The 15,449-nt window shown below is 40.8% G+C and overlaps 2 protein-coding genes across 3 annotated transcripts in view; both read left to right on the top strand.

Annotated features, from left to right (window-relative positions):
* Positions 1 to 10,167, top strand: part of derl2 (derlin 2) — a 29,297-nt gene extending 19,130 nt beyond the window's left edge. The window contains exons 5-7 of the mRNA XM_028602472.1: positions 1,108 to 1,303; positions 1,435 to 1,525; positions 9,075 to 10,167. Of these exons, the coding sequence (XP_028458273.1) occupies positions 1,108 to 1,303; positions 1,435 to 1,525; positions 9,075 to 9,180 (393 nt within the window). The 3' untranslated portion in view covers positions 9,181 to 10,167. The remainder of the gene's footprint in view (positions 1 to 1,107; positions 1,304 to 1,434; positions 1,526 to 9,074) is intronic.
* Positions 10,168 to 11,090: 923 nt separating this feature from the next.
* Positions 11,091 to 15,449, top strand: part of LOC114570959 (SWI/SNF-related matrix-associated actin-dependent regulator of chromatin subfamily B member 1) — a 40,744-nt gene continuing 36,385 nt past the window's right edge. The window contains exon 1 of one of the 2 annotated variants that reach the window (XM_028601632.1): positions 11,091 to 11,156. Coding sequence is in view for 1 of the 2 variants with exons in the window: in XM_028601631.1 (XP_028457432.1) it covers positions 11,224 to 11,313 (90 nt within the window). In the remaining variant the exon portion in view is untranslated. Of the gene's footprint in view, positions 11,314 to 15,449 lie in introns of both variants that reach the window. The other variant, XM_028601631.1, reaches the window with a different exon arrangement.

Genomic DNA, 15,449 nt, shown 5'->3' with positions numbered 1-15,449 from the left:
ATTTTACAGTTGGTATAATGTTCTTTTTATGAAATGCAGTGTTCCTTCTACGCCAGATATACTTGGACACACACCTTCCAAAGAGTTCCACTTTTGTCTCATCGGTCCACAGAATGTTGTCCCAAAAGTCTTGGGGATCATCAAGATGTGTTCTGGAGAAATTGAGACGAGCTTTGATGTTCTTTTTGCTCAGCAGTGGTTTTCTCCTTGGAACTCTGCCATGCAGGCCATTTTTGCCCAGTCTTTTCCTGATGGTGGAGGCATGAACGCTGACCTTAACTGAGGCAAGTGAGGCCTGCAGTTCTTTGGACGTTGTTGTGGGGTCTTTTGTGACCTCTTGGATGAGTCGTCGCTGCGCTCTTGGGGTAATTTTGGGCGGCCGGCCACTCCTGGGAAGGTTCACCACTGTTCCATGTCTTCGCCATTTGTGGATAATGGCTCTCACTGTGGTTCGCTGGATTCCCAAAGCTTTGGAAATGGCTTTATAACCCTTTCCAGACTGATAGATCTCAATTACTTTCTTTCTCAATTGTTCCTGAATTTCTTTGGGTCTCGGCATGATGTGTAGCTTTTAAGGATCTTCTGGTGGACCTTACTGTGTCAAGCAGCTCCTATTTAAGTGATGCCTTGATTGTGAACAGGTGTGGCAATAATCAGGCCTGGGTGTGGCTAGAGAAATTGAACTCAGGTGTGGACAACCACAGTTATAGTATGTTTTAACAAGGGGGGCAATCACTTTTTCACACAGGGCCATGATGGTTTGGATTTTTTTTCTCCTTTAATAATAAACACCTTCATTTACAAATTGCATTTTGTGTTTACTTGTGTTGTCCTTGACTTTTGTTTAAATTGGTTTGATGTTCCGAAACACTTAAGTGTGACACACATGCAAAGGAACAGGAAATGAGGAAGGGGGCAAACACTTTTTCACACCACTGTATATAGCTCCAACAATCTTCGTCTTAATTTCTTTCATCCAGAGTTAATGCTGTAATTGTGAAATGACCCTCCTTGTATGCCCTAGTTTGGCACGAGTAAGTTCAGTCCTCACAATAATCAGTTTGTCCAAAGTTAATTTCTTTGCCATATTCTTTAACAAGGTTTCAGATATTTGGGACTTTTGTGAGTCTGGTGTTCCTGGGCCAAGCCTTCACTATCATGCTGGTGTACGTGTGGAGTCGGCGAAACCCACACGTCCGCATGAATTTCTTTGGTCTGCTGAATTTCCAGGCACCCTTTCTTCCCTGGGTGCTGATGGGATTCTCACTTCTGCTGGGCAACTCCATCATTGTGGATCTTTTAGGTACCTATCACTGTCCTCTGCAGTCAATATTTAGTACTTTGGTCATATGCTAAGAGCCAAAGGAAACTGGTGTGGTTGGTTGCGCACAGTATGAATAAAGCATGTGTTAAAATGTTTTTACCTTTCTTTAGGTATCGCTGTTGGTCATGTGTATTTCTTTCTGGAGGATGTTTTTCCCAACCAGCCAGGAGGTGGAAGGTGGCTCAAGACCCCATCTATCATGTGAGTTTTTTTTGGTGATAAACCTTTTTTTATAGGCACCTTCAGACATTCAAAACAAATTCCACAATGTGTGACCGGTAATAGCAGATGGTGCACAGAACAGAAACACAAATTGAACAAGACAACAAAAACCCTCTCCCACCCTCTGCGGTCTCGAGTAAAACAAAACAAACAAACGGAAACCACACCTTGCCTAATCACTCTCCTCTAATTCTTGTGGGTTTGAGGTAATTAAGTCTGATATTTGTGCTGCTGTGCTTTTCCATTGGTTGATAGTTTGGGGGAGCAAGCGTTGAGCTATATTGGTTGCAGTTGAGCCGGCTAGCCAAATTTTCTCCCAAGCAGGTGTAATTTAGAGTCGTCGTTAAGTAACAAAACAATCTGGTCAGTAGGAATTCGACATCCTATCCCGTTAGATATTATTGAAAGTTCCAGTTTGTTCAGGTTGACAGACCGTGCAATAGGGAGTGGGAATGACTTTAGAGATGTATCTCTTCTGGGAGTCCAACATATGTCCTAGGACATATGTTGAAGTGGATGGTGATTTGGGTTAGGGCTGAACGATTTTTGAAAATAATCTAATTGCGATTTTTTTCCCCCAAATATTGCGATTGCGATTCGATATTCGATTATTTTTTTAAGCTCTTTGTCTTTTGTATTATTCAACAAAGACAAACAATAAATCATTGTATAGTATGAACAACACACAATTACACATTAGACAGTTAAATAAGTACAAATATAGTTTTTATATATATATATATATATATACACACACACACACACACACACACACACACGCAAGTAGTTTTTTACAGTGCACTGAGGAGCTGCCTCCAGCCCCTCCCCCTTGTGAAGTTGCGTGCCGTGTGCATGACACCGTCAACAATGCACTAGCTCAGAGAGGCTATCGTTACGTTAGCTGCTGCTGGTCTTGCCGTGGGATTAACTGTACTAATAAAACCGTTGAAACACCGCGGCCACGCTGCTGTGAAAGCTCCCCGAACCGTCATTTATCAATCTGGTTGTTACCCCTCTCAGTGGCAGCTCCTCCACCCATATCTTTATAACGGAGCTAACCGCTAATCTCGTTGCCAACCGAGCCTTCAGTTCTGTGTGCCTGTATCCATTAACTGCATGTATGGACTCGAGCCCGAACAAAACCCTTCATTTTATTAAAATGGCTGTAAAAGATTTAAACTTCAACTCAGAATTGTTTGAATGACAGAGATCAGCTCAAGGTACGGTGTAGCGTTAGCGTGCTAAGTTGATGCTTTCTCTGCGGAGTGCAGACTGATTTGCTCTCGCGAGTCACCAAATCGCAGCCTTTGCGATTAGGAAATCGCGTTTTAACATATCGCGATATTATCGCAAATGCAATTAATCGTTCAGCCCTAATTTGGGTTCTTGGAACAGTGGAAAATGTTGTCCCAAACTGTCTCCCAATTAATTGCGTTCCCCTCAGGGCTCAGCTTTCGTTCCCATTTCTTTTATTATTGGGAGTTCTCCTATGGATACTTGCATCAGTTTAGCATAAATCTTGGAGACACTCACAGGTAAATCAACAAACCATTTAATGACTGGTTGCGCCTCAAGACTGTTTCCCCGTGGTACTCCATAACATTTTGGGGCTGATCTTAAGCGAAGATAAAAGTAGAAGGATGTCCTTGGAACCTCAAAACTAGAGCCGCTTTCCGACCGGAGGGATTTTTGCAGTTCCTAGAACATGAAATTCCTAGAACCCTTTTTTTTCTCGTGTTGCGACTGGACCAATTTGGGGATTTTTAAGTTCCTCTGGCCGCAGTTCCTGTAACTCTTTCAGCTCCTACTTCAGGGCAGGGTCTTTTCGCTGTTCCCTTTTCAGCATGGGAACCTAGGTCAACGAGGGTCGGGTTTCCGGTACAGAAACGGGACTGTATGTATGTATTATTTAACTGTCTAGTGTGTAATCATGTGTTGTTCATACTATGCAATGATTTATTGTTTGTCTTTGTTGAATAATACAGAAGACAACGAGCTTAAAAAAAAATCGCATATCGAATCGCAATATTTGGGAAAAAATCGCAATTAGATTATTTTCAAAAATCGTTCAGCCCTAGTTCATATCAATCAATACTGGCTCAGTTTCGGACCCGGCGTACATCTGGCAAGCCAATAAAGGATTTATTAGAGATTGCACATCTTCCTTTGCAGCAAATTTAAAGAAAAAGAGAGGCAAGGATTGCGGAGTTGGAAGAACATTGTAAATTGTTAGAGCATTCTCTTAAGACTTGTTTTTCTAAATCTACACATACTCTTTTAGTCACAAATCAAGCAGAAATAAATGACTTGGTAAAAAGGAGAGCTGAATTCATAATGCACAGAGTGAGGCAAAATTACTATTTTAATGGTTGTAAACCAAGCAAATTGCTAGCTCTGAAATTAAAACAAAGCGAGTCCAGAGCTGCTATCAATAGCATCTGCACGGAGGTATCTCAACGAATCCTCAGGAGATCACCAATCCTTTTTATTCAAAGCTGTATGAATCCTCCTGCAATCCAGATCCGACCCAGTGCCAAAAGTTCCTAAAAGAGCTAAACCTGCCTCTTCTTGACCCAGAGAAAGCAGAAGAACTGGGTCAAGCTATTACGTTAGAGGAACTCAAATCAGCGTTAAAAACAGCTAAGAAAGGGGATAACTGGGGTTGGATGGAATTCAATCAGAACTCTTACTACAGTTCTTTGACACACTAGGACCTATCATTTTACAAACTTTAACCTCGGCCATAGAGAGGGGCACCTTTCATCAACAAACCAACACTTCACTAATTTCAGTCATACACAAAAAGGGCAAAGATCCAACGGAGTTTTCAAATTACAGGCCCATCAGCCTCATTGGGACTGATATTAAGCTTTATTCCAAAGTCTTGGCACTACGCCTAGAAAGCTTCATCGAGAAGCTAGTCCACCCTGACCAATCAGGGTTTATATCAAAGCGTCAAGCTGCAGACAATATACGCAGATTACTCCATGTAATAGAAGTAGGGTTGGGCGATGTCCAGTTGCCTTTAGTTGCCAGTTGACAATGTTTACAGTAAAACATTGTGATGGACGATGATATTGTATAACATTTGCAAAGATTGGCCCTGTGAGCGCATCAATCTGCTCAGTGTGCGTAACAAACAGAGCGAGCAGCCGCCGGACTCTAACACCTGTTTATCCGAGCAGGAGTTCACTGTGAGCGGACTGTTTAGAGACGATGTGACCGGCAGGTAACGTTAAAGGTTATCTGCTACTGTAGCAGAGCTGCAAGGAAACGCTGAACTGAGCGGTGTGTTTTCAGTGTTAAACACTGCTGCAGGTATTCATGCACGACTGTTGGTGGTGATCTCCAGAGGTGGAAGACTTACTCAGATCATGTATTGCAGTAAAAGTAGAAAAAAGTGTCGTAGAGTTACAAATTACTTGTCAGTTACAAGTCCTGCATTCAACATCTTCCCTATGTAATAGTACAAAAGTATTATCAAAATATACTTAAAGTACCAAAAGTAAAAGTGCTCATTATGCAGTGTAATATATTTTATTTTATTAGATTATATTATGATCCAATTAATTGTATTAAATATGACCGATAATTTAAATAAAATGTTCTATTTAATTCAAGTAGCCTACTTGAACATAATTATTTTCTAGGGTTTAAAATGTAGACAGGTTTGACATTTAATGGCACATTTTCTTCCGCGTGCGTGTCGCCGTGTTCATGAACCAGAACTTCGACAATAAATCAGTAAGTTGCTACTCAAAAAAGTTTTTCAAGGTTGGCAGGTCTGTTACTGAGATTAAACTACATTCTGTTATATTTGCACTGAATAACACATTCAATAAACCGAAACATAACTCTTACAGCGCACATGAACAGATGCGCAATATTAGCTCACACATAAAATAGCACCCTCGTGAATTAGCCTACTGTTGCTAACTCATAAATCCTGCACAACATTGTTCGTACCTACAGGACATCAGACTTACTTATTGATGCACAGCAGTGTCCATAAACTTAGTCCAATGAGGGGAGAAAGGAAAGTGTGACAATGTTCCACGTTAACGCCTTTTCTCTCCTAACTTCTGCATGCCTAATTGTGTTAATAGTCCAGGGTTTCTACTGACGGGGAGAGAGAGAGAGACTGTATTACTTACAGCCAATCCAGTCTGCTCAAAGCGATGTAGGTTAAATAGGTTGCACGTAAGGGGGAAAAAAAAGTATCTTCCACTTAAGGGGCCCTAACTTGACTTGCACCCTGTGCGGCACAGTGCAAAGCCCGACGCAAGTGTCAATTTCCCATCCAGTGCCCCCGACTAGGATTAGCGTGTGTTTGACAGGGTGGGGGGCGTGGCACTGATGGACACACTTAAGCACAACCCTAAGAAGAAGCCAAAAACCTCCCAACAAAGGCAGCATTTTTATCACTGTACGCGGAAAAGTAAAATATGTAATGTCCAGATTAAATCCAATAACAACTCAATATCGTTATTTGCAGATGATATTTTACTGTACATATCTGACCTTGAGGACTCAGTTCCAAAAATCCTTAATATCTTTAAGGAATTTGGCTCAGTCTCCGGCTATAAAATCAATTGGAATAAATCTAATCTGCTCCTGTTGAACAACAAACCGGTGACATCAGCTATTAGTGATACAATATCAACCCAAAGCAAAATTACATATTTGGGCATCACCATCCACGCATCGCTACAGCGAGTTGTCCAGGACAACTATGAAACTATACTAAGTAGTGTTCAAAGAGATCTGACTAATTGGTCTGTGCTGCCGCCATCACTACGGTCCAGGATTGCTGTTGTTAAAATGAACATAGTTCCTCGTGTGAACTTCTCAAGTACAATGATCCCCACCGATACATTTCTGGAAGAAACTTGATGCCGTAATCCGGCAGTATATTTGGAATAGTAAACAACCTAGGCTAAAATGCGTTACCTTAAAGTGTACCATAGAGACTTTCAGCTACGGGCCGAGTGTGGATAGACCCTTCATCTACAGTCCCATGGAGAGAAATGGAGCAAAACCTCACACTGGAAGTCTAAGACTGCAAGACCTCGCCTTTTCCGGTGTGTGTCCAAAAAAGTGTATGCTAGCCTATGGCCGTATTATCACCAACACATTGACCAACTTTAAACAGGTGGAGGAGCAACTTCGCTACACCAATAAGTGGAATTTGAGCACCCCAATTTGGCACAACATGCACTTAATGTCTGGTAACAAACCTTTTGTTTGTAACCAATGGCGTGACAGAGGTATTTACACTCTAGACCAGTTATTCAATGGGGAAGGTATGCTGAGCTTTGAGGACCTGAGAACTAGCTTTGAGATCCCTAGGACATCCTTTTTCCTTTATCTTCGCTTAAGGTCAGCCCTAAATGTTATAGAGTACCATGGGGAAACAATCTCGAAGTATCCGTAAGCAAGTATCCGTAGGAGAACTCCCATTAGTAAAGAAATGGGAGCGAGAGCTGAGCCCGGAGGGGGACGTAATTAATTGTGAGAAAGTTTGGGACAACATTTCCCACTGTTCCAAGAACCCAAATCACCAGCAGATCCACTTCAACATATGTCATAGGACAAAGCCCTCACTGGCTTTGTATAAAACAGTGGTTGGCGTATTTTCTGGACATAGTTATGCTCAAGATCTCTACAGCAAGGATTAACAAAGCCAAATCATCTACTATAGACCTATGGAAAAGTGCAGCAGCACAGGTATCGGTCCTAATGACCTCAGCATCACAAGTAGTAGAGAAGGGTGACTAGGCAAGCTGTGATTTTTGTTTTTGTTTGTTTTTTCTTTCTTTTCCTTGAGACCACGGAGGGTGAGGGGTGGGAGAGGGTGGCTGTTCTTGTTCAAGAGTGTTTGTCTGTCCTGTTGTTGTTTAAAATGAAAAAATAAATTAAAAATTGATCTTAAAAAAAAGAAATGGAGTTTGCTAACCTAACGTCAACAAACAACCTGCCACAAAGAGTGCACACATGCTTTGGACTTTCAGTAGCGGCTGCAGCAACTTGACCCCAGTTGCAGCTCCAGCAACTGCTGTTTGCTGCTGCCTGCTCTTCTCCTGGCTAAGTAGTCTCTTAGAGGCTGGGAGTGAAGCGGAGGGACCGCGGGGTGCACTAATAATTACTAGCTAACGTAAGCTAACTGCAAAGTAAGCTTCCCCAGTGGTGCGTTTGAACGCTGTTGGAAATTTTACAATAATTTTAAAATGAAAGCAGAAAATAGCCAGGTAAACATGGCTGGAAAATAATAAGGTTACTACAACATGAACACGAAGACGAAACACACTTGTTACCAGATGTTTGAATAAAATATTTTTACTTTTAAATACAATATTTGATATTTGCCTGATCAGCATGTCTTCTCCCTTTTATAACATTGTGGCAAATTAGCTATGTTTCATAATTTAAGAACAATAATTAATATATAGCCTACCAAAACATCACAGAAGTTATCAATGATTGCTCTTTTTTTAACCAAAATACACAATGTTCATCAGTTTACAAAGAGTTAGTGAGCAGCAGTGAAAGTATAGCCTCACTCTGACCTTTCAACATAAATTAAAACAAGCATTACTGTAGAATAACTATGAATTAGAGAGCTATGCTCTGCTCTGCCACGCTACATCCTGTAACGCCCTGCAGTGCCCTGCTATGACATGAACTACTACGACCATCATTTTTAGTCACTGTTCCTTTATCTTTATTGTGACTGTAATTGTCACTGTTCATCACATCCCCAACCGGACTGTCAGACACCGCCTTCCAAGAGCCTGGGTCTACTGAGGTTTCTTCCTAAAAGGGAGTTTTTCCTCGCCACTGTCGCACCATCGCACTATGCTTGCTCTTGGGGTAATTACTATAATTGTTGGGACTTTATAAATTATAGAGTGGTCTAGATCTACTCTATCTGTAAAGTGTCTCGAGAAAACTCTTGTTATGATTTGATACTATAAATAAAATTGAATTATTAGAGTGCAAATTTAACTAAATTTGAACTCCTATTTGTTGATGCAGAATAGTATTTTGTTTGTTGTTTGGATGAATTATTACAATGTATAGTTGATTAATAAATTAACAATTTAGAAAAGTGTTTTTTTACCCTCTTTTTTTCTGGTCCAGTCAAAATATTCAAGGGGCCAGTAAAACCCTGATCTACTGGCCCGGGGGGCCAGTGGGGAACATTATTTATGTTGGACCCTGTCTAAACTTGTAAGATTCAATGTATAATAAATCCTTCAGTTTGAAAAGTGAAGGAATGATAAATTAATTATTGGAGCTTTTTTCTTATGGTGGAGCTATATAAAAGCTCACAGAATGACCAAAATGAAAAGGGTTCATTCTCTGGGGAGCCTGAACCTGCTTAGGTGAGATTGAGATTTTGCGTAGCTTTTGGTTTGATGGCTGCATTAGATTAGGGGTTTCTAAAGTCTGACACTTTACCCCCCCCCCCCCCCTTTTTTGAAATCTTTAGAAAATCCCTCATCCTCCTCCTCTGTGTCTCCCACAGAAAGATGCTGTTTGACACACCAGAGGAAGATGCCAACTACAACCCCCTTCCTGAGGAGCGCCCAGGAGGGTTTGCCTGGGGAGAGGGACAGCGCCTTGGAGGTTAAATATGACCCCAGATCGTCCCTGATCGCCAGGTCAATTCCAAGGACAATTCCTCTAGAGAGATGAAGGGGACAAACATGGTCTGGTTTTGACTTGTCTGTTTAGTTCGGGATGAAGAATGCCAAACAACCAGAGCTGGTTTGGAGATAACCGTCTGTTGTTTTTGAATATGGGCTCACATCATCCCCAGAAACTCTTCTTGATGCAAAATCAGTGCTCTAAGACTATTTGAGAGAGCACAAGCTTCGGATGGAATTCTGGATGGTGAGCTTTTGGTGCTCGGGTGATGTTTGTCTTAATCTTAAAAAATAAAAAATAAAAATATATTGATAAAAACGTGAGACAAAGAGACAAAAATGACAGCAGTGAAATAGCTAAATGAATTTATTCAAATGAGTGCATTTTATTTTCTCATTTCACTTTAAAAATTAATAAATGTGTGTGGCAAATGATGCTTTGGTTTTATCTCTTTGAACTGTAGTAGTACTGCTTGAAACCAAAGCCGTCTCAACAAATTAGATTAATTGATTCATACAAATTACGTTAGGGTCAGTAGAAAGGATCATGTAACTTCGTTCTCTGTACACAGCAGGCCATTGTAGTATACTAATATCAAGATGTGTACTATGTCCTCAACTTCAGCTTTTTATCCACCTTCAGTTAGGTTAAGTTTTCACAGCTGTACTTTTTATCGAATTTAATACAAACAGCGTTGTATCAGATACATGTGAGTCTTTTATATTATATGTATGTGACAATACTTCTGGCTTAATAGATTTTGTACACATTTAGAATTTAGAACCATGTGATCCGATTTACTGGCCCAGCAAATGGATTATAAATCGTGGTAATGTTTGGCCTGTTTGTTGCTCTTGAAGAGGGATAAAAAAGTTATAAGATGTTGTTACCCATATGTCAAATTAAGAGTAGGATTGAAAAACTTGTTGGATTATGCTTGCACTGGATCAATAAAACACATACCAGATATGCGCATGTATTGGCAAACACAACCTCACAAACACTTGACCTCCATGCAATATTTCAGCCTTCAAGGTCGAAAACTGTGGCCACCAAAAGGGTGGGGAATTGTTTTTTTGACAGTGAGCTATAGAGCTGCTTAATCGCAGCTAAAATGTATGATCATCTCGCAACACCATGGGCTCGGACTCAGTACCTTGGACGCCATAGGCTGTTTCTGATCTCAGGTAACTATTATTTGGGTGATGTAACAAGTGGCATCGCAACACCTAGTAGACAACGAGCAGGCTTGCATGAAAATGCAGAATTTAAACTGCTGTAAAACAGTAATTTCTCATTAGAAAATTATGATAATTTGTGGACTTGGTTAAGACAATATAGAGATGCCTGCAATTTATTTTCACAAGGATCAATAAATGTTAAACTGATATTTAAAGATGTATAGATAAGGACACAATTTTTTTTTTTTTTTTTTTTTATTTTTTGAGATAAAATTCTACAGTGATGATTTTTTTCATGAACATCAAAGATTTAGTTTGGAAGAAATTGCAGTATTTGTTTATGCTACTTTATGAAGTAAAACGTTTTAATGCACTGTGGGCTCAATTTTTGATAAATCCAAAATGTTAATGGTAAATTTGTGGAGGACAGTCTGGAGATGAAGTTCCCCAAATTTGGTGCAAATTGGAACAAAAATGTCGGAGTACATGGGTTTAAGAAGTTTTGCAGTTTTTGCAAAAAGTATAGTGATGGATTTTAAAATTGCCACTAGGTAAAAGCAGAGTGATAGAGAAATTGCTCTGGGTAAAAGCAGAGTACAATTTATTTTACAGATAAAGATGAGTTCATTCTGATTTCACTTTAGATCAGTAGGAGGCAGTAATGGGCTTTGGAAACAGTTACTCTGCCATGAAACGAGTAAAGGCTTTGGAAAGGCTTTCTTTCACGGTCTATGGGAAAGGCAGCGTTCGTGAGGACACCCTGATTTCCCATCTTTATCGTAGGTCCCAAACGCATCTGAAGAAGAGAACGCTGGTTAATAATAGCTAGTTAGCGATTGCGTAAAGATGCAACTGGCTCTTAGTAAAACATTTGGCCAGAAACCAGTTAAATTTCAATTAGAACCAGATGGGGACTTTTACATGGTTGGGTCTGAGGTATGTGGCCATCTTTTTATAAACTTCCAATGCTAAGCTCCCTTACTTTAGCCTCAGTTATCTGTTCTTCTGGCTAGTTCATGCTAGCATGCTAACCGGCCCATTGATCGCTTCATAAACAAAGAAATACCTAAAAACGAAGAACAGCAAATAACTGACTAAAGGCAGGTCAGCAACCGGTAAATCAAACCAAACCAAATAAATAACAGCTAACCGAACAGCTTTTGCTGTCCTGCACTAATGTTAACTCCAAACGTTAATTTCAGCCTCCCATAGAGTAGTTGTGCTTAGATATGAAGTAACGAGCTAAAGAGTGACGTTAAGGCGTTTGAAAAAATGTGTCACCCCCTCAGTTTGGGGGTGTCTGATATTTAAACATTTCTAACTACTATATTACTAACCACTTGTGTTGATTTTAAAGAAAAGTAATGCTCCTCAGTAATGGATATAGTAGTCTACTATAACTTACTGCAAATACTAACCGGATAATTATTATGAGTCATATTTCTGTACCCCCCACCCTCCCCAACCGGTCGAGGCAGAAGGCCACCCACCAAGGGTCAACCTGAGGTTTCTGCCTGTTAAGTTTTTTTCTCGTCACTATTGCTCCAAATGCTGCCTCTTGGGGGAAATGTTGGGTCTCTCTCTGTAAACTATAGTGTGGTCTTGACCTACTTTATCTCTAAAGTTTCCCGAGATAGCTTCGGTTATGATTATGCACTATAAATATTAGGGCTGTTGGAACGAATTCCGAAAGTTGAATATAATTCGAATAGTAAAAAAATAAATTCTATTCGAATGCTGAAATTACTATTCGAATGTGATTTTTTTTATTTTTTATAAATAGGTTGGGTTAGTTAATCTCCCTCTTCTCATGTCACGTCTGATGAACAATAAGTTACAGGAGTGAGAAACACAAGGCATTGTGAGCTAACGTTACCGAGTAATGTTAGTACAGGGGGGAGTGACAGGCTGCAGCTGGAAATCGGAAGAAGGATGAAACATAGTTTTAACGTGAATTTAAAATCGATATCCACCGAGCCAAAATGCTTATGTTATCAATAGTTAGGTCGTTCTTGTTTCCTAACTAAACCTGTTTGAGTCGTGACTCACTCAGATCTTTCACCCATGTCTTTTAATTTGCCCATGAGTTGCGAGTCTCTAGTGTCATTAACTCGGATCAGTTGAGTCCTACTACAATTCAATCTAAAATAGGGCTGGGCAATATGGCCTAAAAATAAAATCTCCGATATTATTTTTTTTTAATTTGATTTCCGATTTTTTTCCGATTTCCCCCCCTACTTATTAAGGAAAGCAATAAGTACAAACGGCAGACAACTTAAACCAACAGCTGGGGCAAGGCGACTTCACTGAAGTACTTGCGGCTGGGTAGCTCATATCTGGGGTCTAAGGTTTTAATCAAATTAATAAACCCCGTCTTCTCAACGGTATATATGGGTACCATGTCTTTGGCTATGTGCAAAGCGACCGCTTCGGTGATTGTTCTCCACCGTGCCTCTTTCCTGTCATTTGCGGTGCCTTGTGCAAAGGATTCGGCTACAGTTAGCTGTCTTTTAGCTAATGTTTGTTGGTCACTGCGGTTTTGTTTTTCTCGGAGAGACTGGCATTTTTCATATTCGGCTGGATGTCTCTGTTTCAGGTGTTGGAATAGGTTTGTGGTGCTGCTGCCTTTGACTGCGATGGGCTTTAGGCAAATGTTGCAGCGTGGGGTCTCTTGCTCCACGTCTGTCGCAGCAAACCCATACCAGTTCCAAACAACAGATGATTTTATTCCTTTCTTGGGAACAAACTTCCCACTCTCACCGGTAGCCATATTGTCACTTGCTGTTGGTGTTTCGTGTGTTGCTATGATGATGTTGTTGTTGTCACTTGCCATACTGCTATGTGAAACTAACCCTACGGAAGCTCCGGGGAGCCAAAAATGCGCCATTACACAAAACTCGATTTACTTATTTTTTAAATCGCCCGCAACAAAAAATTAGAATTAATTCATTTAATCGATTTTTCGCCCAGGCCTAATCTAAAATAACAGTGCTACACACAAACCTCTTTCAACATTAACTACTACTAGTCCTAGCCATCTTAGCTGCCAAAAGTTTTATAACTTACAATTTCGTAGGCAACCACAACTCCACAAGTCAACTCAAGCGACTGAGTGAGCAGAGACCGTCTGAGATTAGGAACTTCCCGCAGAGCTGGAAACATTGCAAGCTCGCAGACCATGGGACTCATGAGTCATGAGCTCTTGAGTCCTCGAGTCAGTCAGTCAGTCACGCGAATCAACCAGCTACGTTGTCATGAGTTGATCTGTAGAGCGAGTGAAGTCTCTCATTGAGTCAGGGTGAAAAGCAAATCTACAACAAAAGCCATTCTTTCACTTCTGAAATAACATTGTTCTGCACATAGCCTAGGCATACTATAGGTTTGGTGTATAAATGTAGTATATTAAAATGCAATTAGGTCGAGCAGACAGTCTGAAACATTGCCAGCTCGGTAGACCATGGGACTCATGAGCTCTCAAGTCCTCGAGAAAGTCGAATCAGCCAGCTACGTTGTCATGAGTGGATCTGTAGCAGACGACTGTACTAATAAAACCGTTGAAACACCACTGCCACGCTGCTGTGAAAGCTCCCCGAACGTCATTTATCAGAGTCTGGTTGTTACCGCTCTCAGTGGCAGCTCCTCCACTCCATATCTTTATAACGGAGCTAACCGAGCCTTCAGTTCTCCATGCCTGTATCCATTAACTGCATGTATGGACTCGAGCCCGAACAAAACCCTTAATTTTATTAAAATAGCTGTAAAAGTTTTAAACTTCAACTCAGAGTTGTTTGAATGACTTAAATCAGCTCAAGGTACAGTGTAGCGTCAGCGTGCTAAGTTGATGCTTTCTCTGCGGAGTGCAGACTGATTTGCTCTCGCAAGTCATGTGACCAAATTGCAGCCTTTGCGATTAGGAAATCGCGTTTTAACATATTGCGATATTATTGCTAATGCAATTAATCATTCAGCCCTACTTCCTACTACATTAGTGGTTAGAGACAATGGGCTAGGACTGAGTTTCCTTGACAATTTAGCAATACTGACTCAAGTGGCTCGCCCAACCCGGATCAGTTTGAGTGACTCAGAATAGAGCTCAACAGTCCCGCCCACAGCGGAAGTAACTCCGGAAGTAAAAATACAATGCAATTTCTCCATTGACAAACTGGAGTATAAGCCATAAAATGGTAACCGTCGATGGTAGACTTAAAACCAGCATGCCAACGTGACTAATTGATTCTATATGCTCATACAGAAGCCAAAAATCATGGGGCACCAACCTTGTTTTGAGATAAACGTCTTTTATTCGCGATGTCTTGGATAAGTACTTCATTACCCACAATCCTGAACAATCCCACAGTGATGCCTCTGATTGGTGGAACTCATGCTGGTGAGGAGGGGGAGCCGCCTGCACGATCCGTCACGAGGATTTACGACACTGCACGAATCACGATCTGTTCCATGCTTCTGCCGTTAGCCTCCGCCGGGAAGCTAACGTTAGTTTAGCTAACAGCTAATTGGGCTAACCGCTAGCTGACAGCTTGATTCAGTCTAAAATAACGTTAACTCAAACTAAACACTGGGAAAGCAGGCTACAGCTGATGTAACAGCCGTTATATATTTTAACAGTTATTTTCAGGGTCTTTTAAAGTTATTACATGCTGTCTCTGCTAGCGGTTAGCCCAATTGGAGCAGAAGAGAGCAGGCAAGTGTTTATAAACTTCTGGTGTACAAACTTTCCAATCCATCGTTTTATGAGTACATAACCTATTTGTACTAGTGTAGAAGTTTGGTATCATTTCGGGCATTATTAGTGGGGTCATTTACGAGATACAAACATGGGTCCATTAGCCCCTGCGCTAAGCCATTCAGCTGATAACGCTGCTACGCTAACTCTCCCAATGCTAGACCCAGCTGAAAAAAGCTTCTGGGGGGGTGTTTGGCTCGAGGTCATGGTGCAAAGGACCCTAGGGTGAAATTACTCCGAACCATCACTTTAAGGTGTAGAGCCCCTGGTGATACTTCGAGCAAAGTTTAATGTTGTGTCGAGCCTTCTTAGTGTTTTTAAAAATAGC

Source organism: Perca flavescens, chromosome 16 (assembly GCF_004354835.1).
Source record: "Perca flavescens isolate YP-PL-M2 chromosome 16, PFLA_1.0, whole genome shotgun sequence".
NCBI classification, from domain to species: Eukaryota; Metazoa; Chordata; class Actinopteri; order Perciformes; family Percidae; genus Perca; species Perca flavescens.
Note: the sequence above shows the minus strand (reverse complement) of the source record. Positions and strands in the feature narration are given on the sequence as shown.